The 26,136-nt window shown below is 41.3% G+C and overlaps 1 protein-coding gene across 2 annotated transcripts in view; it reads right to left on the reverse strand.

The window, feature by feature from the left end:
• The window catches only part of LIPA (lipase A, lysosomal acid type), a 38,349-nt gene extending 12,626 nt beyond the window's left edge, over positions 1–25,723 (reverse strand). Inside the window, exons 1-5 of one of the 2 annotated variants that reach the window (XM_054503502.2) lie at positions 25,405–25,723; positions 21,315–21,426; positions 19,464–19,581; positions 2,000–2,198; positions 705–814 (exon numbers count right to left, since the gene is read on the reverse strand). In XM_054503502.2, coding sequence (XP_054359477.1) covers positions 705–814; positions 2,000–2,198; positions 19,464–19,581; positions 21,315–21,425 — 538 coding nt within the window. In that variant the 5' untranslated portion in view covers position 21,426; positions 25,405–25,723. Of the gene's footprint in view, positions 1–704; positions 815–1,999; positions 2,199–19,463; positions 19,582–21,314; positions 21,427–25,374 lie in introns of both variants that reach the window. The other variant, XM_054503501.2, reaches the window with a different exon arrangement.
• Positions 25,724–26,136: the final 413 nt, after the last annotated feature.

Consider the following 26,136-nt stretch of genomic DNA (forward strand, 5'->3'; position numbering starts at 1 on the left):
TCTGGCAATATAACCACATGTTTTGAGACCCTTCAAAACATTCATACCTTTCATATAGTAAGGCTCCTTCTAGGAATATATTGTAAGGAGAGCATGTGACAGGAACACTAAGGTGTTAGTCATAGTAAACATTAAAAGGGAGAATTAAATAAATTATAGGACAGGTTCCTAGCCCCTAATTACAAAAACTCTTGCTGGCTAGAATTATGGGCAATTTTTATTTTCTTTAATTTTGCTAAATCTTCTGTTCTTCTGTTTTTCTACAGTGAACGTGCATTACTTATATAATCAGCATAAATTAAAATGCATATAACTTTTCAAAATTTTTTGTAAACCAAATGTACCTGTAGTTAGTTATATTCCACTTAACTTCAGAAGGCAGTATATTTTCTTGTTTTCTTTATGTAAGTCTCTGAACTTAGAAACTACTTGTTTTCTACCCTCTCACATCCCTATCCCGCTTTATCTAGGAAAACATGTAATATATTGTGGCTTACATTAATTTCTTCAATTTCAACCATATACATGAATTTTCACAGAAGACTAAATGTTACCATAATTCCTTATCCTATTCATTATTTCTGTTTGGCATTTAAAAATAAATGGAATTTGAACTAACATCTTTTTATATTTCACTTTTAAGAAAAGTACAAACTCTGTAATGAAGAATTTATATCAACTTCTGATCTTATTTACATACATACCTATAGTGGTGCCTTGAGAATGACCCACATAATACACTTGTTCTTGGCCAGTTTTATTCAGAATGAAGTTAATGGAAGCTGGTAGGTCATATTTTGCCATCTCATCGTAACTGTAATCCAAGAAAGGAACTCTTTCATTGAAATAGTACATAAAATAGAATAGCACACACATACTGAGTATGCTGTTTGATGAGTTATCACAAACTAAACACAGCTGGGAAAACCAGCAGTGAGTCCAGGAAACAACACCAGCAGGACTGCAGAAGCCCCCTTGGGCTCTCTTCCAGTTGTGTCTCCCAAAGGTAACTATTGTCCTCATTTTTGACACCAGAAATTAGTTTCACCTGTTTTTAAATATTTCTGTAAGTAGAATTATACAATGTGTATTCTCCTGTATCTGGCTTAATCCATTTTTTGCTGCATTTAATTGTAAGTTGTTCATTCTTATTCTACTATATAAATATACAACACTTTATCCATTCACTGCTGACATGCATTTGGGTAATTCCCTGTTTTCCATTGTTACAAATAGAGTGACAATAAACCAATTCTTGTATATGCCTTTTGTTAAAAGCTCTCATTCTTGTGTTTCATGTCCTTAGAGGTGCCTCTGGTTTTAAAAATGGGAAGCAAGCCCAGAGACTGCTATAGTGCTGCTGACTTTCTCTAATACCTGGTACCAAAACATAGACGAAAACCAAGTGTATATGCATGCGCATGTTGCCACTGGCAGGAGAAGAGCCAACCCCTAGCAAGTTCATACAAGGTGCCAGGTTCTGTGGAGGCTCCTTCTCTGCATCCTCTCCTTTAAGCCCCCAGTGACCTTGAGGTAGGTGTTTATTATGCTCCATTTTACAAATAAGGAAACTGAGACACAGGAGGCTTATGTAAGATGTCCAATGTCATACAGCAATTAACTGGTGGAGCCAGAAGTAAGAGGGAGGAAAGGATAATTTCTGGAAAGAAGAAAAGTGAACATCTGGATTACATATTTATGGAGAAATAAGGAAAGTTACGGAACAACATTTACCCAGCAGCACCCACACCACCAGAAATGCCAAAATAACTTAAGAATTCCTAACTAAATGTAAATCTTAATGTAATCATGTACTTATAATTTACCTTACTGCTAGTCATTAAATTCCTAGCAAAATTTAAAACCTTTCAAAAGATACCAACTTCCCCTCTCATACAACTTCAGAGTTACCACCTATCTGCCTCTTCTGCTGGAAGCCTGTTGTCTGCTTTAAGAGTACTAAGGAAATACATCCATGCCATTATCAATTCAAATATACCTGAAAGCCCAGAATTCATCTTGAGAAACTGAGAGTGTCTTATGTTTCCGAGACCAAGTATTTCCTCTGCTGTTGCCCATCCACACGTCAAAACCAGCATCAGCAAGAATGAAGCCCAGGCTGCTGTTGGCAAGGTTTGTGACCCAGTTACTAGAATCTGCCAGCAAGCCGTGTTGCAGGAAGACAACTGCTTTGGGACCTGAAAAACATGCATTGTTTAGGAAGCAGTAGCACCAAGCTTCAAAACAAATATGATATCTTGCTAAATAGAACATTCATAAAAGATCCATAAGCAAATAATGAACTAGAAATAAATTGAAAGATTGCGGTAGTGATGTACTCACATATAGCATTAGTAAAGAATTTTTTTAAAACAGCGCTGGCAAGGTAGCAGTGAAACTGGACCATTTTTTGCCTGTCCACTAACAAGACACACTTATGTAAGCAGCAAAAACAAAAATCAATATATTTTTAAGAACTTATAAAATGTTTTTACAATTTTCTTTCTTATAAAATGTTTTTACAATTTGCTTTCGTAATTGCATTTCTCACAATAATTCCTAACAAAATAACCCAAAGGAAAGAAAAGATCACACATAATGAGACATCACTATACACGTATCAGAATGAGCAACATCCAAAAACGCTGAAAACAACAACTGCTGAAGAGGATGTGGAGGAACAGGAACTCTCATTCATTGCTGGTGGAAATGCAAACTGGTAGCACCACATTGGAAAAGTTTGGCAGTTTCTTACAAAACTAAATATACTCTTACCATATAATCCAGCAATCACATTCTCACATTCCTTGGTATTTTACCCAAAGGAGCTGAAAACTTACATCTACACAAAAAACTGCATACAGACGTCTATAGTAGTTTTACTCATAATCGCCAAAATTTAGAAGCAACCAAGATGTACTCCAGTAAATGAATGCGTAACTAAACTGTGCTACATCCAGACAATGGAGTGTTACTCAGCCCTAAAAGGAAATGAGCTATCAAGCCATGAAAAGATGTACAGGAACCTTAAATACATATTACTAAGATCTGTAAAGGCTGCATTCTATATGACATGCTGGAAAAGACAAAACTATAGAGACAGTAAAAAAGATCCTGGTTGCCAGGGGTTAGGAGGGAGGAAGGAATTCATAGACAGAGCAAAGAGGATTTTTCAGGGCAGTAAGACTACTCTGTATGATACTATAGAGGTAGATACATGCCATCATACATTTGTCCAAAACTATAGAATATACAACATCAAGAGTGAACTGTAATGGCCAGGTGTGGTGGTTCATGCCTGCAATCCCAGCACTTTGGGAGGCTAAGGCGGGTGGATCACTTGAGGTCAGTAGTTCAAGACTAGCCTGGCCAACATGGCGAAACCCTGTCTCTACTAAAAATACAAAAAAGGTAGCTGGGTGGGGTGACACACACCTGTAATCCCAGCTATTTGGGAAGCTGAGGCAGGAGAATTGCTTGAATCTGGGAGGCAGAGGTCGCAGTGAGCCAAGATTGCACTGCTGCACTCCATCCAGCCTAGGGGACAGAGGGAGACTCAGTCTCAAAAAAAAAAGTGAACCCTAATGTAAACTACGGACTTTGTGTGAATGTAGGTTCATCAGCTGTAACAATTACAATTCCACTCTGTGGGGGATATTCATAACAGGGGAGTGTGGGGGCAGAGGGTATATGGGAAATCTCTGTACCTTCCGCTCAATTTTGCTATGAACTTAAAACTGCTTTAAAAAATAAAATTTAATAAAAATTTTTAAAGCTGAATAAAAGTTAAATAGATAAAAAGGCTCACACACACAAATTCATAAATATATGTGTCTCTGTCTGCCTATGAGAATTTATTTTCTACTCACCTGTACCCAAGACAGTGATATAGCAGAAAAAACAAAGATGTGGGAGCCAAAGAAACCTGACCTCAAGCTGCTTACCTAATGCTGAGACCATTCAGTTATTCATGAAACAAGCCTTTATTGAGTACCAACTATGTGCCAGGCATTCTCAGCACTGAGAACACAGCAGAGAACAAAAACAAGAGGAAAAAAAAGTACCCCCATGGAGCTGACATTATACTGACCATGAGTTTTATTCACTTATTTGATTGATTGATTGACTGCGATAGGGTCTTGCTCTGTGACCCAGGATGGAGTGCAGTGGCGTGATCTCCGCTCACAGCAACCTCCACCTTCTGGGCTCAAGTGATCCTTTCATCTCAACCTCCTGAGTAGTTGGGATTTCAGGTGTGCACCACCACACCCAGCTAATTTTTGTGTTTTTTGTAGAGACAGTGTTTCACCATGTTCCTAGGCTGGTCTCAAACTCCTGGACTCAAGCGATCCACCCACCTCAGCTTCCCAAAGTGCTGGGATTACAGGTATGAGCCACCATGCCCAGCCTGATCATGCGTTTTAGACAGCTCAAACAAACCTAAGCTCAACTCTGTCCTCTCCAAGTTCTAACGTGACACCTTGGGGAAACATCTCCTAAAATTAATACAATTCCCTGAAGAGTAGAAATGATAATACACATTTTATAGGACATGGTGAGATATGAGATATTATATGAAAAGTAGGTAGCAAAGAGTCTGACACACAGTAAGAGTTCACTATATATCAACTCATAGTATTAAGTTGCTTAACCAGTCTGCGTCTCAGTTCCAAAAATAATTGTTAAGAGGAATAAGTGAGGTGAGTAAGTATCCAGTATAGTGACTGACACACAGGTCACAGTGAACAAATGAGAGCTTCCTTTGCCCTCTGTTCATTCTTTATAATAGTGAAAAACTGGAAATAAGCTAATTGTCAAGTGGTCAAATAATTCATTGAAATCCACTTGGTATAATAATTATCCATCAACCATGACAAGGACAGTGACAGCATAGAAAAGCTTACAACATACCTTGCAAAGGAAAAAAAAGCAAAATACAAAATTACAGACTACTCTAAATTACAGCTATGCAAAAATAATGTACACCAAAGAGGAGTGTAAAATACCAAGGAAAAATGAGAAGAATGATTTGTCCAGATGATAAGACTGTAAGTGAATTGACAAATATTCATTTCTGCTAATGTCCTAATATAGATTTGATAACTAGCAAATTGTTTTTAAATGACAGTTCTGCTGCAAGGTAGCTTCTGTAGACAACTCTGGAAGGCACTGCTCACATACATGAAAATATACTTGGTACTCCCTGGAGTTGTACAACCTGGGGGTGCTGTACCCTCGTGTTGTTAAAATAGCAGGACCCCAGGCCAAGAGTATAAACTGATTCCTATAACTTTTTTTTTTTTTTTAAGAGAGACAAGGTGTCGTTCTATCACCTAGACTGGAGTGCAGTGGCATGACTGCTCACTGCAGCCTCAAACTCCTGGACTCAAGTGATCCTCCCACCTCAGGCCCCTGAAGAACTGGGATTACAGGTGTGCACCACAACATCCAGCCAATTTTTTAAAAAACTTTTCATAGAGATGAGGTCTTACTATGTTGCCCAGGCTGGTCTCAAACTCCTGGCCTCAAGTGATTCTCTTGCCTTGGCCTCTCAAAGTGCAGGGATTACAGAAGTGAAACATCATGTATGGCTGCTGTGATTTTCTAATCACAAAATAGAAATGCCAGGGCCATGCAGGTGAACTTCTACCCATGGGGAGAAAATAGAAAGCAAATAGGACAAGATTAGGGCTGCTTTATGTGCTCATCTTTGCCTTCAAAGGTTCATTTTAATGCAATATTAACAAGACTAAATTTACTATGAAAAATATAAGTGGAAGGCATTGTGGTAGATACAGCATCTTATGCACAGGCTTCTTGGCTTCAATGAAGATGATAATTCGGCTGGGAAAATATGAAAATTGATCATTAAAAATTCAAAATTATAAACTGCAGTGTGACAATTATAAGTACCAAAATTAATTTATCATTAAATTATAGTTGAAAAATGTGTAACTACAGGCAGCATCATCATCTCACGGTAACTGTACGTGAGAATGGTGACCGCGTGCTGTATGATGCAGTGGCTCTGCCATACTGATGGTGCCTAATACTTTCTAGAAAGAGGGGCTTTCCTGCTCATGTCACAGCTCCTTAGGTATGTTGAGGCACTTTTCACCCACCAGGAGTGATCGGGGGCTAGGCCATGAGTAAGGCGACTTGACTTTCAAAGGCCAGGAATGGGATGCTCCCACAGGTCAGGTCATTTCCAACAAAAACGACTGCTATCATCTTCCCTCAGGATGGAGAGTCAGAGTGAGGCAAGAGGAAGGCTCGGTAGGTGGCCTGATTCCTTGGCACTTGTTCCAATCTGTGCCTCTGTAGTTAATGTGGAAAACCCAGGGCTGCCTAGTCCACTCCTCAGGGCAGAGTGTCCAGAGAAAGGCAGGAATGGTTTGAAACCAGAGAGGGCCCTGGCGCAAGGATAATTGAGAGAGGAGGAGGAGGAGGATGACGTGGAGGACAGAGACTGGAAGAGGAGATGTTGGCCAGCGCATAAGACCAGGACTCAGCTCCCCACCTTCTCTCGATGGGGAATGTTTAAAATTTCCCTGAAGTCTCTGTACTTCCCTCTATAACCTCCAGGAGGTTTGAATGGGGAAATGTGGAAGTTGACAAGTTGAAGATATATCAGAAAAGTCTTTAAACATCCCCAATAAATAACTCCTGGATTCCCAAGGGCAATGAGGAGCTGCTGCAGTTTTCCTGGGAGGTGAGTGTGAAGCATGTGGACAGCTGGAGCATGTGCTACCCAGAAGACCATGCCTAAGGTGGCTGAGCAGCTTCTAAGAACATCTGTAAATACCCTTGTTCCACTCAGACCTAATTCACACCTGCACAACGCTTTTCTCAGGGAATTACTTTATCCTTTGAAGGAGCCTTCTAAAGAACAAGCTAAAGCCACTATTTTTCTAATTGTCCTTTTTTGTTTGTTTGGGTGCTTCCATCCCCTACTTCAAGCTGAATACAAAAGCTCAATGAACAACAGTCACAAAAGATGCACCAGATGGGAAGGAAACAGTGAATCTATTCTTTACAAGCTAAATGTTTTCAAATCTGGAGAATCTGGGCCAAGCATTGCAAAGGGTACTGCAGACCACACTGTTTTCTCATGGGAAATGCTGGCAGATGAGGAAAGGGGCTGATGAAGAAAGGTAAATGTCTGACAAATAGCATGGCTTTAGAGCAATGGAGGCCGCTCAGCTGTGCCCTCCACATTCAGGTGAAAAGTTTTTAATGGAAATCTGCTGTATCTTAAGCAGTGCACCAGAAGGTAAATATCAAGAAGGGATTTGAAAACACACATTATGTTTTGTGCAAACCTTTGGTGGTGCCTACTGAGTAGCAGCCACTGCTATTAGGTTGTTGCAAAAGTCACTGCGGTTTTTGCCCTTACAAAGCAATGGCAGGCTGGGCACAGTGGCTCATGCCTGTAATCCCAGCACTTTGGGAGGCCGAGGCAGGAGGATCACCTGAGGTCAAGAGTTTGAGGCCAGCCTGGCCAACATGGTGAAACCCTGGTGGTGGGTGCCTATAATCCCAGCTACTCAGGAGGCTGAGGCAGGAGAATTGTTTGAACCCAAGAGGTTGTGGTCAGCCAAGATAGCACCACTGGACTCTAACCTGGGTGACAGAGAAGGATTCCATTACCCCTCACCCCCCACGACATAAAAAAGTAATGGCAAAAACCACAATTACTTTTGCCCCAACCTAACACATGCTAGGAATGCAAAGATGGGTAACCCACACTCCCTCCCACAGGGAGCTCCATCCTCAAGGGAGGCAGACACACAATGACTGTCTAGCCCAGCAAGAAGAAGGCTAGAACACCACTCAGGAAGGCCCAGAAGAAGAAGGAAGTTATTTGGCCAGAGGGACAAACATTTGACCTGGATTCTAAGTAAGAGATAGATGTTTCCACAAAGGGTTCTGGAGAAAACATAGGAGCCAGATGAATAGAGCTGACACTGCACCCAGGCCTTGGCCAGATGGGACCAGTGCGCACATGAAAGGCTCCCTGCCTGATTCTGATGCACAGCCAGGCTGGGGAACCACTAGGAAAAGTCCAGTGCCTTGTCTGACCTGGGGACACAGGGAATAGGAAGGACTTCATGGGGTGCACATCTTTCCAGGCTGGGCGAGTTTCCTTTCATCCCAGAACAAAAAAGTCTCTTCTGAGGAGGGAGATGCAGAGGATATAACTTACCAAACTTCTAGAGATGGCGGTTCCATTAGGCATGATGGATCCTCAACAAAGAAAATAGTATCGAATCCTGGGGTGAAAAACCTTTAAAAATGGCTTCCAAACCTCTTGCCCCTTCCCTCTGGCATTGGGTGAATACAAAAGGGAATGGAATAGACTGGACGCTGGAAGCAGGCCCAGCCAACTGTTGCCAGCTTCTCTCACCTGCTCCCACCAGGGGGAAGAAAGGAAGGTACAATGTGGTTCTTCCCATCCTGCCACCAAAGAAGGATTTAAGGATTTACTGGCAAAGGATGTTTCTCTCTGGGAAGGTAAAACCTATTGCTGCTCACATCTTCCAGTGAACTATTTCAGATTTCACTTCACCTTGCTGAGAACAGCTGATTGAAATGATAGCTAGTGCTGATTGCATGCTTATATGCTGTAGGTACCGTACTGAAAATCCTTTGAAGTTGGCACTACTGCCATTTAACAGAACAGGGAATTGTGGTAGAGAAGTCAAGTAACTTGCCCAAGGCCGAACAAAAGCTAGGAAGCGGGAGGGCTGGAGTCTAACCAGGTGTGTCTGACACCACAGGCCATGCTTTTCACTGCTTTGCTAGGGAAAGAAGGTTAACAAGAGAGAAGTCTCTAGAACACACTGAGGCCTTCCGGCTGAAGGCAGGAAGCTATTTTTGAAAGGATGTGGACAAAGTGCTTGAAGAAAGTAATCTCTAGTAGATGGAGGGGATAGGGAATGAAAGGAGGGGCACCCACTCAGCCTCGCCTGGTCAAGCAGCTCCTCCAAGGCCCAGCCTGCTCAATGCACTCAGGCACCCTGAAGCCCTGTTTGTCTGAGTGACAAACCAGCATGACAGGTCAAGGGCTGCCTTCCCGAGCTATGCCCTACGGGTGGCTATGGGAGTTCTGTGCAAATGCAACTTAAAGAAAAAGAAGCCTCTAGGAGGGCTGGGGATTAAGGGAAAAGACTAAAGGACCATTTCTCAGCCTGGAGATGACAAGTGATTTCATTATGGCCCTAAATAGGACAAAGCTGACAAAGAAGCAGCCCAGTGGCAGTCCACCACGACACTGCCTTCCCAGTGTGGGTGGAAGCCAGGAGGCGATTACTCAGGCTCCGAAACTGAATGTGCTGAGCCCACAGTTCTGCAGGAGGAAGATGACTGGGTAGGTGGGGAAGTTCCTCCTGCCTCCCAAGGCACTGGCCTTCTCTGCCAGGATGCTGAGTCCGGACAGGACTCCGTCACACTCCAAAACACATGTGAAAAATCAGCTGAGGGCCAGGGCAGAACCAAAACAGAGAACAAGGAGGAGGTCAGACACCAGGGCGTTAGCATGAAGCAGACCTCAGTTCTTACTGGCTACAAAACTTTGTAGGATTTGCTCAACTCTCTCTGAAGTATAGGTGTCCTTTTCTAAACTGAGAATGATGAAGTAGTTAATACATAGTAAAGCTGAATAAATAATGGTCCCTGATAGTAACAATAATAAATCTATACAGTTGGTCCTTAAACAACACAGGTTTGAACTGCACAGGTCCACTCATACATGGATTTTTTTCCAATAAACATTGAAAAATTTGTTGGAGATTTGCAACAATTTGAGAAAAACTAACAGACCAACTCTGTAGTCTAGAAATAATAAAAAGTTACTAAAAGGTTAGGTATGTCATGAACGCATAAAATATATTTAGATATTAGCCATTTTTATTTATTACCATAAATATACACAAAGTATAAAAAGTTAACATTTTCAAAACTTAGACACACACTTACAGACCAAACATGGTGCCATTGACAGTTAAGAGAAATGTAAAGATGCAAATGTAAAGATGCGGTATTAAATCATGACTGCATAAAATTAACTACAGTATATTGTGTAGTACTGTAATAATTTTGTAGCCGCCTCCTATTGCTCTTGTGGTGAGCTCAAGTATTGTAAATATCTGCTTAAATTTCCCATGACACTAATCATCTCCACGTGAGCAGTTTCTCCAGTAAATTGCACATTGCAGTAAAAAGTGATCTCTTGCAGTTCTCGTATGCTTTCATCATGTTTAGCGCGATATCATAAACCTTGAATAACACCATTGGACCCATACAAAGAACTAATAGTGATCTGGGAGTGCTCCCAAAAAGCAGAGAAAAGTCCAGACAAGAAAAAGTTGAATTGCTTGATATGTGTCATAGATTGAGGTCTGCAGCTTCAATTATCTTCATTTCAAGATAAATGACACATAAAGATGATTGTTAAAAAAAAAAAAGGAAAGAAAATTTGTAAAGCCATTTGTCATTGCAGCTATATGACAGCAAGTGCCAAAACCTTGCACTTTTTCTGAAATACCTTTTATCTCATATTCAAAATGCAGCTTTTATGTGGGTGCAGGATTGCTCTAATATGATTGTAGACTCTAATATTCAAGATAAAGCAAGAATAGATTCTAGACTCTAAGATTCAAGAAAAAGCAAAGTCATTATATGACAACTTAAAGAAAAAAGAAGGTGAAGAATCTAAAGTTGGAGAATTTAATGCCAATAAAAGATGCTTTGATAATTTTATAGAGAGGTTTGGCTTTTAAAATGCTAAGACAGACCAGGCACGGTGGCTTATGTTTGTAATCCCAGCACTTTGGGAGGCCAAAGTGGGAAGACCTCTTGAGGCCAGGAGTTCGAAACCAGTCTGAAAAACACAGTGAGATCCCCATCTCTATCAAAAATTGTTTTAAAAATTAGCTGAGTATGGTTGGCACATGTCTGTAGTCCTAGCTACTTAGAAGGCTGAGGTGAGAAGACTGCTTGAGCCTAGGAGTTTGAGGTTACAGTGAGCTATAATGGTGCCACTGCACTCCAGCTTGGTGACAGAGCAAGATGCTGTCTCTAAAAAACCAAAAATTAATTAATTTTAAGAATTAAAAATTTTAAAAACTTTAAAAATATGTCAAGATAATAGAAGAAGCAGCTCCTGCCAACCAAGAGGCCGCATATAAATTCCTGGAGGAAAATGTATCTGCCTGAACAGGTTTTTAATGCAGATGAAAGTGTTCCATTCTAACAACAACAACAAAAAATATCCCACACAGGACATTTATTAGTAAGGAAGAGAAACAAGCACCAGGATTTAAGGCAGGAAGGGACAGGCTAACTCTACTGTTCTGAGCAAATGCAGTAGGGTTGATGGTCAGGTCTGCCCTTACCTATAAATCTGCTAATCCCTGAGCCTTGAAGGGAAAATATAGACATCAGCTGTCAGTCTTTTGGCTGTACAATAAGAAGGACTGGACAATGAGAACTGTTTTTCCAGATTGGTTCCATTGATGCTTTTTTCCTGAAGTCAGGAAGTACTTTGCCAGTAAGGGACTGCCTTTCAAAGTTCTTTTGATATAGGACAATGCCTCTGGCCACCCAGAACCCCATGAATTCAATACCAAAGGCATCGAAGTGGTCTACTTGCCCTCAAACACATCTTTAATTTAGTCTCTAAATCAGGAGGTCATAAGGACCTTTAAGGCTCATTACACCCATACACTATGGAAAGGATTGAATTGGAAGAGAACCCCAACAGAGAGAACATCATGAAGGTCTGGAAGAATTACACAACTGAAGATGCCATTGTTGTTACAGAAAAAGCTGTGAAAGTTATCAAGCCTGAAACGATAAATTCCTGCTGGAGAAAAGTGTGTCCAGATGTTGTGCATGACTTCACCGTATCCATATCGATGACTTAGCCAATCAAGGAAATCAAGAAAAAGATTGTGGATACGGCAAAAAGATAGAGGGTGGGAGCAGGTAGAGAGTTTCAAGATATGCATCTTAAATAAAGTCAAGAGCTAACAGACACACCAGAGGAATTAACAGAAGATGATTTGATGGAGACGAGTGCTTCTAAAACAGCACCAGACGATGGGAAAGAAGACATGGGAGATGCAGTGCTAGAAAACAGACTGATATTAGACAATTCAGGAGAAGGGTGGCAATTGCAATTATTCAAGACTTCCTTCACAACACTGACGCTTCTATGACACAGGCACTGAAACTAAAGCAAATGATGGAAGAATTGCTATTCTATAGAAACATTTCTAGGGAAATGAAAAAAGGACAGAAATTACAATATATTTTCATAAAGTTACCCTGAATATGCCCACTTCTCCTGTCTCCCCTTCCACTTCCTCCCCCTCTTCCACCTCTGCTACTCCTACAACAGCAAGACCAACTCATCCTCTTCCTCCTCTTCCTTAGCCTGTTCCAACATAAGAATGAAGACCTTTATGATGATCCACTTCCACTTAATGAATAGTAAATACATTTTCTTTTCCTTATGATTTCCTTATAACATTTTCTTTTCTCTAGCTTACTTATTGTAAGCATATGGAATATAATACATATAACATATAAAATATTTAATTGGCTATGTACGTTACAGGTAAGCCCTCTGGTCAACAGTAGGCTATTAGTTAAATTTTGGGGAATGCAAAAGTTATATGCAGTTTTCAATAACTCTGGGGGACAGCACCCCTAACCCCCATGTTGTTAAAGAGTCAACTGTAAATGTAATAAAATATTATTAGAACATAACCACTATGAAGAAGGATAGAGTGAAGTGGCATTCTTTGGCCCAGGTAATATAATCATAGTAACAGCAAGCGCATACTAAGTGTTGACAATGTGTCAGGCACCATGCTAAGCACTTAAGCACTTTACACGCATTATCTCAGATAAGTCACCTAACAGCTCTCTGAGTTGGTGTAGTAGGCAGAAGCAGGACATCTAGCAGATGCAGGACATCTAAGTCAGATACTTTCCACTTTCCATAGTGTGACTTTATCAGGGACATCATAGCTGTTCTCAAGCCTGAGAAGAGGGCCAAGTGGGCAGAGATAGTCACGGGCTGTGTGACTCCTGCCTTCACTACCCATCAGCTGCTTTATCTTGGGCAAGTTAATTAACCCCTACAAACCTTGGTTTCCTCATCTGTAAAACAGGAGGTAATAGGAGTTCTTACACCCTAGAATTGTATGAGAGTTCACCTGATGATTCACACAGAGCACAGTGCTTGGCCTGTCCACAGGATGCATTCAGGGAGTCACGTGGCCTTTGCCACTGTGCAGTCCACTGCACTCACACTTCACTGTTACCCTGCTGGGGAGCAGGTGACCTGCAGGAGTGAACACAACAAGAGCGCCCTGCATCACAGAGCAGGGAAGAAAACCGTTCCATGCCTCAGAATGCTGTTTTCCCCAACACCAGCGATAATCACTCTGATCACCAGGCAACACGAAGGCAGTAATGTGGTCTGTCTTGTTCACTGCAGAACGTTCCAGGACATTATCATAATTAGAGTTTTCCATGCACCCAGGATGGTGCTGGGCCATTTACATCATTCTTCCTCCTTTGGGGCCTCTGAGGCTTAGAGAGAATAAATCATTTGCCCTAGGACACACAATTAGTATATGATGGAGCTGGGAATCAAACCCAGGTCATGTGACAAATGTGCCCATCATCTCCATGCCAAATTTCCTGTCTTCCCTGCCCCTCTCTGCCACCATGGCCTGTCCTCAGACAGCTTTGCAGCACAGCAACTTGAGTTCCAGAGCTTCATAGTTGACCGAATTTTGGGAAATTATCCAGCTCTCATCCAAAATTCTCCCTCAACAGAAGGAGCAGAGGGTCCACAGCAGAAAGCACCTGCAGGGACACAGGGCTAGAGATGACACAGTGCTTGTCATCTGACCCCCAGACATAGTTCTATGACATTTCTTACTTTTCTTACTTCTGTCCATTGTAAATAAAGGCATCTTCCTCCTGTCCATACAGTTTAGAATACATCCCTGTCATGGAGGGCTTAATCCTGAAGAAGTCAGTATCAGAGACCACCATCAAATCCATGTTGACATTTCAAAATTAAAAACAGAGGCTGGGTACCATGGTTCATGCCTGTTATCCCAGCCCTTTGGGAGGCTGAGGGAGGATCATTTGAGGCTGCAGTAAGCTAAGATTTTACCACTGCATTCTAGCCTGGGAGACACGGTGAGACTTTTAAAATATGTATTTATTTATTCATTAATATTTTAAATAAATAAATGTTGTAAAAGAAATTGTATCACCTGCACTTACTATACTGCATATATTTCACAGGCCTTATCAGATTTTCACAACAGCCTACGAAGTAGCCAGTATTATTCTTCCTGTTTAATAATTGAACAAGTCAAAACTTCAAGAGGTAAAGAAAATTGCCAAGGTCACACAGCTAGTTAAATAGTAGAGCCAGAACTTACACCCATGACTGGTGGCTCTTCACATGCTCAGCTTAATCATGAGGCAATACAGCTCATGTTTTACCCACCACAGGAAGCCTTTAAGTTGTGTTCGTGGACTCCTAGGAGCCCAGGAGTAGGAAATCCTTAATGCAGTGTGGACTTGAGCAGGGGACACTATTAAATCACAATGTCACAGGAGGGCTGCAGGAGCATGCTTGGGTAGACTGCAGCCTGGAGCTAAAGCAATTTACCAAGTAAAGAGAATCAGAAAAGTCTTCATCCCCGCAGAGTCTGGTGGGGATGACAGAGGTCATACACATCATCACCTACATAATAATATATTGTTTATTGTCTTAATTGCGATGGAGAAAAACACAGAGAACTATGAGAATATGTAGCCAGGGCCTGACCTGGTGTGAGAGGCTGAGGAAATCTTTCCTGAAGATGTGAAAATGAGGTTGAGAACAGAGGACAGGTCAGAGCGGTTAACCAAGACAAAGAGGAGGGAAGGGGACAGGGCAGAGCACTATCCTCCTTTCCACTTGGCTCTCTGCTCTGATCCCAACCTGGGTCTATGCGATAAACTGTACAGCTGACCTCACTTATGCTGCTCCATTAGGCAAAGGTTCTGAATGCAATCCCCTACCCAATGTGCCATCAGAGTGCTACATGAGCCTGAGCTCAGCCCAAGTCACCAAGCTCAGGCATTGATTAATGAACCCATGTCTGTTTGGCACCACCAGGGGTGAGGAATTACATCCCAGATTACCGAGGCCTATGTGTAGCCCGTTAGAGCACTGCAGTGATTCAAAAAATAGTTTCTTTAGAAGTGAAGGATTTTTCTATAAGGAAAGAAAAATCTAGAAATCAACCAGAATTCTAAAATAAACAATCAAAGCAAAATACAAGCTGATGGTCTCCTTCTAAAGACTTAACTCACAAGCCATGCTGTGAATTTTCAGCTATGACTCTAATAGCTCAATGGACAACCCCTGGGGAATCTTTGCTGAGGCCACGGTTGAAAAGCCTGTTTCTGCATGCTGAAGGCAGTCATTCCAGGCTTTCACAGTTTAAAGTGCCACTTCACCCACTCGGCAATCAGATGCATAACTTTCAGATACAAATGTGCCACTCTTGGTGTGTATATATATATATATAAAATATATATTGTGCCTATCGCGGGATCAACTTGGTTAATATTTATTATGTAAGGCCACATTCTCCAGTTCAAAGATCACTGAATCTGTAGTCACACAGGTCAGGCCATGACCCTCCGACCTGAGGCAAATTCATTTCCCTATTTGAACCTGGCTGTCTTATCCAACAAAAGGAGGACGTTAGTCTAGAACACAGGTTGCCAGAACCAAGAATTCTACCTTGGAATCCACCAGTGAAATGTGTTAAAAAAAACAAAAATCCCTAGCCCAGGCAGGAATCTGAGACCCCTCTAGTGCTAACTCCCCATGACTTTCTGAAATAAGGCTGAGCAGATGAAAACAGAGCCACTTCCCTATGAAGGAGTAATTTCTGAATTTCAATTCCCTTCAGGAGCAAAGCGTTGCTCAACACTTCCTAAGAAGGTTGCTTAACGGTGGGAAACAGCACGCACATACTGCACAAGTAGCCAAGGGCTACTACTCTACAGAATGGAGGTGAAAGGTACAAATACCAGCTGGACAGAATATTTAAGGAACAGTGTGTATCTTCATTTCTGAGACCCCTGAAGATTGCTGAATGGCAATTTCACATAATTATAGCTGAGCTTGAAGAAACTTAATCCTGCAAAACCACATAGGATGAACGAGAACAGGAAGGCTGGCAGAGAAAAGAGCAGTTAGGTAAAGCTTTTAAGCAAACATGGGCAGAGAAGCCATGTGGCTAAGCCCTGTGTTCATAAAAAAACCTGATCTCCAAGTGATGCTACACAGTCAGTCAAAGAGGCCCACGGCAACAGGACTGAAAGATGCTCACCATTCAGCTGTAGACTCAGGTTCCACAAGGAATGTGGTACCAAAAGATGAATAACGTTTTAATATATTTTGTAATTACTTGTAAATAGTATGAATGTATAGCAGTATTTTTGTGTGTATTAAAAGTATTAATTTCTTAATTATATAAGCAAACTGAATTTCCATAATCCTGTCTTGAAATTATTTCTTTTTGTTAGTATACGAGGAGCCTTGAAAATGGAAATGGCTCAAGACTCTCTCAGCTGCTGAGCTTATTTCAGGCGCCCAGTTAAGTGGTAACAAGAGCCTAATGTAGGATGGTGGTCAGGGAAACAGAAGAAAAAGATGAACTGAAGCAATTTAATGTGGGTGGCCTAGAGAGGACCCGTGGTCAAGAATGATTCTGCAGATTCCAGGCGAGGTCATTAGGAGGATGCTGGTGCTATTAATAATAGAGGAGGAAGTCAGGAGGGGAAGTGGGATGCATGAGAAGAGCATTTCACTTTGGGTGTGAAAGGCTTTCTCCATTCTTTTTATCTATGTGCCTTTAAACAGCTGAAATAACACCAGTGGCAACAACCTTGCTCTTGAATAGGAGTGAAGGACAGTAAAGAGCCTCTGTCCATGCTCTGTTTTAGAATGTGGAAATGCAAACCATCAGGAAAGCACCTACACAGTTCTTAGGAAAATCACAATTCCTTTAGAGAACTGAGTTGTTCACCGTAGACTTCCTTGAAAACTCCCCACTGAGGTTAGCTCATAGCAGGTATGACATACACATCAGTGATCCCCTACAGGGAGGGCCTCTCAGAATAGAAAAAGAACATGAGGACCAAATGCTATGAACAGATTTAGCTTGGAGTAAATACTTTCAGTCTATATTCCCCCACTCTAAAGACCTAGACTCTCCACTCCCCCAATCCCCAACCCTCTTGCCAAAAATAAAATAAGGTATATATAATATATCCCACAGAGGTTAAAAAAAAAAGAAAAAACAAAGCACACAAGAAGTCAGGGGCAGACCCAGGTGTAGCACCAAGGTCCCCTAAGTCTCCTTTCTATTACCTGGGAGCATATCAAGACTCATGCTCACTTTCTTCATATTCCAGGGCACTACACCTTCCCCTGCAGCAGTGTGATACACACAGGTAGGGCATGTGACTCTGAGTGTTTTAACCACTGGATGGAGAGAGAAGTCTGAAGCTGGATATAGGAGGAGAGCTCTCAGCATGTTTTACTGAGATTCTTACCATCGTTTAACAGTGATTCACATTACTAATTAATCAACTATAATTTTAAGAAAAATAATACAAAAGATTTTTCTTTATACAGTGTCTGAAATCAGTATACAGGGGTTATTCATTGGGGGAAAAAAAAGGAAGGAAACCAAGATCATATGCTCGCTCTAGCATAAAATATATGTTTTGAGTGTTTTGAGCACAGGAAAAACTAAAAGCTCTCACTATAACTCATCACTCATTTTATAACATATTTATAAAAAGGAAGCTTAACAGCATGTATCTGTAAACCACAAAAATCTCAAAAGTTAGAAATCAAATTTCAAAAAAAATGGTTCTCATGGCCACCTAAACATTATTAAAATCTTATTATAGCTAGAACACATGGAAGAAAAAAGTTAAACTAGGATAAATTAAGAAAAAACAAAGCAAATAATAATACAATGCTTACATTAACACAAAGGGTTTTTAAGTTTGCTTTGAATAACAATTTGGGCAGGAATTGAGGCAAAGGTGGCTCTTTTGCCTGTATAACACTTAAATTGAAGAATAAATAGCTATCTAACTACCTTAATCTAAACCTTAATTTCCCCAAGAAAAGTCTCCAGAAACAAAAAAATGTTATAGAATAAGCTACATCTTACTTAAACCCGGAAGGGGGAGGTTGCAGTGAGCCAAGATTGCACCATTGCATTCCAGCCTAGGCAACAAGAGCGAAAATCCATCTCAAATAAATAAATAAATAAGCTACATCTGGAGAGATAATTGAATAAAGATTAGATCCTTCTTCTGATACCTGCTTAATAATTTCAATCAGTCTGTCTAGAAATTCCTTTATCTGCACTGGAAACTGCAGTTTTGCTTGAGTTATAAAATGAGAGAGAGAAAAAAGATATACATATATATGTACATATATACTTTTTAAGCCAAAGCTACAAGAACTTTCATATATTCACAATGATAGTAATTATCAGGACACGTGCACATGAAAATCAGCTTGGCAATATATATCAAAATCACAAATGCATATATCCTGTGATCCAAAAATTCTATTTCTGGACATGTATCATGTAAATAAACTTGCACACACAAAAGCTTATTTACAGCAGCAATATTCGTTAACAGAAGACTGAAATAGCACAAATACGCATTAATAGGACACTTGGTAAATAAATCATGATACAGTCATATAGTGAAATACCACGCACCTCTGGAAGATGTGCTTTATGTATTGTATGGAAAGATCTCCAAGATATTAAGTAAACAATTCAAAGAACAAAATAGTGCCATCTTTTGCATGAAAATGGAGGCAAGGGAAAAATAAGAATCTGTGTTTGTATTTGTTTCTAATGAGATTTTTGGAAATAAAAAGATTTTAAAATGAAGTTATTTTAGAAAGATACACAAAAAAGCAGGAAGTAGGGAGTGAAAGAGAAGGGAGGCAATTCACTGTATGTCTTCTAATTCTCTGATTTTTAGATTATGTGAATTCAAAAAAATTAAATAATTTTTAAACAGCAAAAGCCATCTACTTAATGCTCAAAACATTTCATTAAATAAGATGCTTCCTTAAAAAAACAAAGCCACAGAGATTTTAGCATATCCTCAAATGAATCTGGCCTTTGAACAAAAAATTAGATGACACTTGTCCTTACTTCTTTAAAAGAAAATTATTTTTCTGTGCCTTGCAAACCTCAACACAGTTAGTGCTTTTGTCTAAAAATAATCCCATTTCAATGTTTTTAAGTTAAATCTGAACTTGGTTACTAACACAAAACCCAGACGAATTCTGGTTTTTACTTTTAAGAGCTTTCCCATACCTTTGTCAGAATGGTTCTTCCTCCCATGAGGAATTCGGTTAAGGCACAGAATATATCCATCTTCTGTCTCAACTAGGTATTCCTCACTGGGGAATCCCCAGTAAGAGATAATTTCACTCTGTAGAGAAAAAGGACGATGGAAATTGGGTGGACAGAATCTGAAACAGTCTCCCACATTAACAAGCAAAGGAGCAGATAAACTATGTTCTCCAGGCTTTAAGAAAGCATTTGTCATTGAAATTTTAGTCTGCTAAATCTAGCAGCCAACTTCCCATCACAAGAGTAAATCCTCCCTTGTTTCACGCTTGTGTTCCACCTACAGGTGTCTGGTTAAACTTCAGTTTCATCATTCTAGCATGTTTTACACCAAATTTGTCTAACTTTACCACAGCTTGGGCCTCTTTGTTTCCATCCTGCCTACCGGGCACAAATAAATGTTCATTTCTTTCTTTTCTAAATATCTCAGCTAGAACTGTCAATGTATAAAACACTTTCTTTGTTTTGAGACATCCCCTGCTGGCCAATAAAGCATAAAAAATATTAACCTGTTTTTATCAATGGACTAAAATAATTACATAGAATGTCAAGGTGGGATGGAAGAAAAGTTGAACAAAACAGGGAATTACGGTCACATTTACTTCTCTATAAGGAAGGATTCATGGGACAATTGTTAATCAGGAGCTGAGTGGGATATGGATAATTCAGTTATCCAGGGGATGTAATGTAAATAAGTGCACATGCCCTCTCTACCATAAGTACTTGAAAGAATTTAATTGTATCATTCTTACTTAAAAAATTATTTTAAAAGTTGGAAAAATTGGGAGGCAAAAGAAAAGCTTTGAGCTAAGAAGTAAAACTTAACTTTAAGACCCTGTTATCAGGTCATATTCTCCCGGCTCACTGTGAATTTCTCTCTGAGTCCCTAAGCTTGCCTGATTGTTCAGCTGGGTCACTGCAACATCTATTTTAAAGGTGCTGTTTTCTTTAATAATTTGTACTTTACTGATATTTTGTGCCTAAATGAGGTATTTCCAGATTTTATTGTTTACTTACGATTAATAACTTTCTGATGTTTTAATTAGTCGAGTGGTTATTTTTGCATATTCTTTCTAATAAAATTTTGCTCAGATACTTTGACTTCTGTATAGAAATATGTTCCCTGGACATTCTTAATCACAACCTTTGTTCAATGTATTCTAAAACCAGCTCTCAATCGCGGTAATGTTCTTGCAAAGTTTAAATACTTTTTTATAGTTTAAACAAACTTAGTGAGACTTAAAAATGAAATGAATTAATAAAAATCATAATTTATCTTATTAAGAAGTATATATAACATTAAACTGAGGTTTGTTAACTACATATTACCTGGTGAGAAAAGCCTAGCAAACTGAATCTAAGATTCAGAGAAATTGGGCTGGGCTCGGTGGCTCACGCCTGTAATCCCAGGACTTTGGGAGGCTGAGACGGGCAGATCACCTGAACTCAGGAGTTCAAGACCACCCTGGGCAACATGGTGAAACCCTGTATCTACTAAAATACAAAAAAAATTAGCCAAGCATGGTGGTGCATGCCTGTAGTCCCAGCTACTTGGGAGGCTAAGGCTCGAGAATTGCTTGAGACTCTGAGGCAGAGGTTGCAATGAGCTGAGATTGCACCACTGCACTCCAGCCTGGGCGGGCAGGTGACAGAGTAAGACTCTGTCTCAAAAAAAAAAAAAAAAAAAAATTCAGAGAAATTGAAAAGCAAAGGAGTTATAAAGAGATGAACGCATGGGTATGGCTTCATGTAGCTCACATAACTGGATCTGGGAAATAGATGCATTTTAAAAGTACATAACTTTGAGAAACTTACCACATTCATGTTTGTTTCAGGATCCACAGCTGTCAGTTTCCCTCCAGACCCCTCAGAATGCAGGGTCCAGAGAACCAAACAGACCACCAACCCCAAGAACCGCATTTTCATTCTGTATAATAAAACAGTCCATTATTATTTGCTTGAATTTTACTACACAAAAATATTCTGGTAAATCAATGCTCCCACAAAAAGTTCTGAACCAGATTTAGGGCAAGTAAAAGGTGAAGGGAAAATATGAAACAAATGACTCCAGCCATATCTGAAAGGAGAATAAGGAATTTTTTTATTTTATTTATTTATTTATTTATTTAATTATTTTTTGAGATGGAGTCTCACTCTGTCACCCAGACTGGAGTGCAATGGTGCAATCTCAGCTCACTGCAACCTCTGCCTCCTGGTTCAAGCATTTCTTCTGCCTCAGCCTCCTGAGTAGCTGGGACAACAGGCACGCACCACCATGCCCGGCTAATTTTTGTATTTTTGTAGAGACAGGGTTTCACCATATTGGCCAGGCTGGTCTCAAACTCCTGGCTTCGTAATTCGCCCACCTCGGCCTCTCAAAGGGCTGGGATTACAGGCGTGAGCCACCGCGCCTGCCCAGGAATTTTTTTTTTTTTCGGAGTCTCGCTCTGTTGCCCAGGCTGGAGTGCAGCGGCACAATCTCGGCTCACCACAACCTCTGCCTCCCAGGTTCAAGCGGTTCTCCTGCCTCAGCCTCCAGAGTAGCTGGGACTACAGGCGCAGGCCACTATGCCCAGCTAATTTTTGTGTTTTTAGTAGAGACGGGGTTTCACTATATTGGCAAGGCTGGTCTCAGATGACTTCATGACCTGCCCGCCTCTGCCTCCCAAAGGAATTATTATTATTATTATTATTATTTTATTTTATTTATTTATTTATTTTGAGACGGAGTCTCGCTCTGTCGCCCAGGCTGGAGTGCAGTGGGGCAATCTTGGCTCACTGCAAGCTCCGCCTCCCAGGTTCAGGCCATTCTCCTGCCTCAGCCTCCCAAGTAGCTGGGACTACAGGCGCCCACCACCACGCCAGGCTAATTTTTTTTTGTATTTTAAGTAGAGACGGGGTTTCACTGTGTTAGCCAGGATGGTCTCGATCTCCTGACCTCGTGATCTGCCCGCCTCGGCCTCCCAAAGTGCTGGGATTACAGGCGTGAGCCACCGTGCCCGGCCTAAAGGAATTATTTTTAACTAAGAAATCTCCCACCCACCACCTCCAATTAATATATGACCTTTGGAGTCCAGCATACCCATTCACCTCCTGACCCCAAAGTTAAAAACAAATTGTTCATGGAGAAATAACAAAAGGCAAGACTTAGAAGAGGATAGTTTGAGAAAAAGAGACACAAAATTTCTGAGCTTGCTTATTTCCCACCTCTTGCCCTCCACCTGTGATTTAGACAAGTTTAAGTTCAGCCACTATTAGCTCTTCCTCCTACTTATCTAACCACTTCTGTTCTTGCCCCAAATTATATGTCAGCATTTAAATCTGTCATTCATGGGAAAAAAGTGAAATGAAAGAAAACAGAGCTTTCAAAAGAAACAGAAAGGAAAAATTTGACCCATCTCTCTCCTTCTGAAATTCTCTAACCATCAAATCAGCAAAGACCATCTTGGTTTCTGGCAGTGATGACTCAAAATCACAGCAAAGATCTTTAGGATGCTGAAGGCAAAGTTAAATGCCTCTCCTAAGAACACACAAGCGGTTAGAGAAAAACCTAGGACTAGATCCCAGAACTTCTACATTTTAAAAAAATAAATAGAATCACTTAAAAAGATACAGGCATGTATGCCCATACAAAGACTTGTACATAAATGTTTATAGCAGCTTTGGGGTGTAATAGACAAAAACTGGAAAAACCCAAATACTTTAAATGGATGATTGGATAAATTATGGTATATACCTACTACTCAGCTATAAAAGGGAATGAACACAAAACAATATAGATTAATCTCAAAATAATTATGCCGAAAGAAGTCAGATCAAAATAAGGAAAAAAAAAAGTACTGTCTGATCCCATTCATATAAAACTCCACAAAATGCAGTCTAATCTATATTCACAGAAAGCAGATCAGTGGTTTCCTGGGGACAGAAGGGGCAGTAAGAAAGGATTACAAAGGGGTATGCACAAATGATCTTTTGGAGGTGATGTACAGGTTCATAATATTGAATGTACTGATGGTTTCACAGGTGGGTACACATGCAAAAACTTATACAATTGTACAATTGAAATATGCCATGCTATTGTATGTCAATAATACTCCAATACAGCTGTTTGTTTTTAGTTTTGTGTTTAAACTGAATGTTCCACAAGTCTTAAGAAACTGATTCTCAGGAGATTGCAAAAGTGAACTGACTCTCTTCTGTTGATGGAATTCCTCCTGGGATTATTTTTTTCCAAGAAGTAGTGAACTCTGAAATTCTTTTCTTTTCTTTTCTTTTTTTTTTTTTTTTTTTTTGAGACAGTCTTGCTCTGTCGCCCAGGCTGGAGTGCAGGGGGGAGATCGCGGCTCACTGCAAGCTCCGCCTCCTGGGTTCACGCCATTCTCCCACTTCAGCCTCCCGAGCAGCTGGGACTACAGGCACCCACCACCACGCCTGGCTAATTTTGTTTTTGTATTTTTAGTAGACACGGGGTTTCACCGTGTTAGCCAGGATGGTCTCGATCTCCCGACCTCGTGATCCGCCAGCCTCGGCCTCCAAAAGTGCTAGGATTACAGGCGTGAGCCACCGCGCCCGGCCGTGAACTCTGAAATTCTAAACAGGAGCAAACGTTATCCCCTTCAGTGTGCATTGGCAAAGCAAGGTCACTGCTTCTACTTACAACTTTGTACTTCTTCATGGTAGGAAGGATTGTACAGCCCCAGGCTATTTTTTTTTTTAACATAAATGCAACCTCCCAAAAGACTATTATTACTAGAGAATAAGGAGTAAATTGAAAGGGAAAAAATTAAATGAATTACCACAATTGAAAATAGAGTAGCATCTGCAGGAGCTGCTTTCATTCAGCGGTTTTCCTACAGAACCTGTATCAACTGCCCAGAGGAAGGTCCATGAGAGTAACACCTAAAGCTGCTCAGCTGAAAATCTCACGCAGTTAAGTTTTCCTTCCAACACAACACTACATACTTAGTATGTTTTTCTCAACTTACTAAGCCAAGCAATTCTTACAAAGAAGGAGATACCGTGAAAATCTCGAAGGAGGGGGAAAAAAAAACCCTCCAGGCTGAATTAAGTGTGCTTTTCTGGGCTGTATTAACACCTTTATCTCAGTTCTTTAGACTTTGTAACAATCTGACTCAGCTTTGTATCCTCAGGACCAAGTGTATGTATTAGATGCATAGTACAGATTCTGAAAAAAGATAGGAGCAGTCCAACAGTTCAGTGGCAGAAGAAAAGGCCCCAACGCAGCATGCTATTTAGCTTTCTAATAACAACAATTATTACGACTCTCATTTAAGCTCTTGCGAGGCGCCAGCCACCGCAGGCAGCGCTTCTGATCTGCTATGTCAACTACTACTCCACCGACCCTATGGCAGTACCATTAATTCCACTTTTCAGGAATCTGAGGTTCACCCAGCTGAAGTACTGCAAGCAAAGAGTCAGCTGTTTAAAAAGCACTATCGCTGGGACTTTAACCAGGATTGATGCCCAAGTCTGCTTTCGACCACGCCGTTGGCTAACAAGAGAGGTAGGATGGAATGCCTGGAGGAGCTAATGGGAGAGCACGAGGATGCAGAGAGAGGAATCAGACATCCCTGCTGTCCTCGCGGTCCAGGAGCACTGGGCAGCTTCACTGACCGGCGACCGCGCCTGTCCAGGAAAGTGGACAGCGCCCAGGGAAGAGTCGGCAACTTCAGCTCTCTGAAGTTGCCCTGGTTGACTGGCAGATGCCTTGAGTCAACGCCCGCAGAAAAAGCACCCGCAGGCACCCCAGGTGAGACTCGCTCGGTCCAAATGCAGAGGGTCTTGCCGGCCGGCAGAGCCTCGGGGCGCGACCCTCCCCTTGGTGGAAGCACCAGCTTCCACGCCGCACCCGCACCTGGCAGCGCCGCGGGGCCGGCACTCTCACCTGGAGCTGTCCTGCCGAGCCGCTGTCTCGAGTCGCCGTGCCAGCTCTCAGGGGCCGAGGTGCGGATAGTGGACCTGCCAGGGGGCCTGGTCGGCCTTGTCGGGAGGGCGGGTGGCTACCACCCTCGGACTATTTGTTCAGCCAATCAGAGCAGCCAGCCACCGGGAAGTGCCTCGGAGACTCCGCCCCAGCCCAGCGCGGCCGCTTGCCAGCCCCCCAATTGACCCCACAGAGCATGCGCTGTAGGCGGTTCTAAGCGATGGAGCCCGTCCTCCGCTTCCCCGGCTGGCAGGCCCGCAGCTCTACCAGCGAGTCGCCTACGCATGCTCTCTTAGCAAAGGCTCTTTTAGGCGGCCGTTTGCTCCGCCCCCGAAGCTCCTGCAGGGCTGGCACCTTCTGCGCCTGATAGAGAGCATGTGGGCTCTATAAATGAAAGTGAATCATGGGCCCCATTTAAAGCGCTTATCATTGTGCCTGATGCAAAGCAATCTTGCTGCTTTAAATTTTTTTATTATTATTAAAGATTTGTTAAAAGAGGAAACAATATTCAATATGCACATATTATTAATCATTTTCTAAAACAAAGATTTTATTGAGCACCTACTAAATGCCAGGCATTAGTAAGACAATGGAGGTATAGAAACCAACCAAACAAGGTTGCTGTTCTCTTATATATATTCTGATGGGAAGAGACACATCATGAATAACTATATAATACATGAGGTGGTGATA

This window comes from Pongo pygmaeus, chromosome 8, assembly GCF_028885625.2.
Source record: "Pongo pygmaeus isolate AG05252 chromosome 8, NHGRI_mPonPyg2-v2.0_pri, whole genome shotgun sequence".
Classification (NCBI taxonomy): Eukaryota; Metazoa; Chordata; class Mammalia; order Primates; family Hominidae; genus Pongo; species Pongo pygmaeus.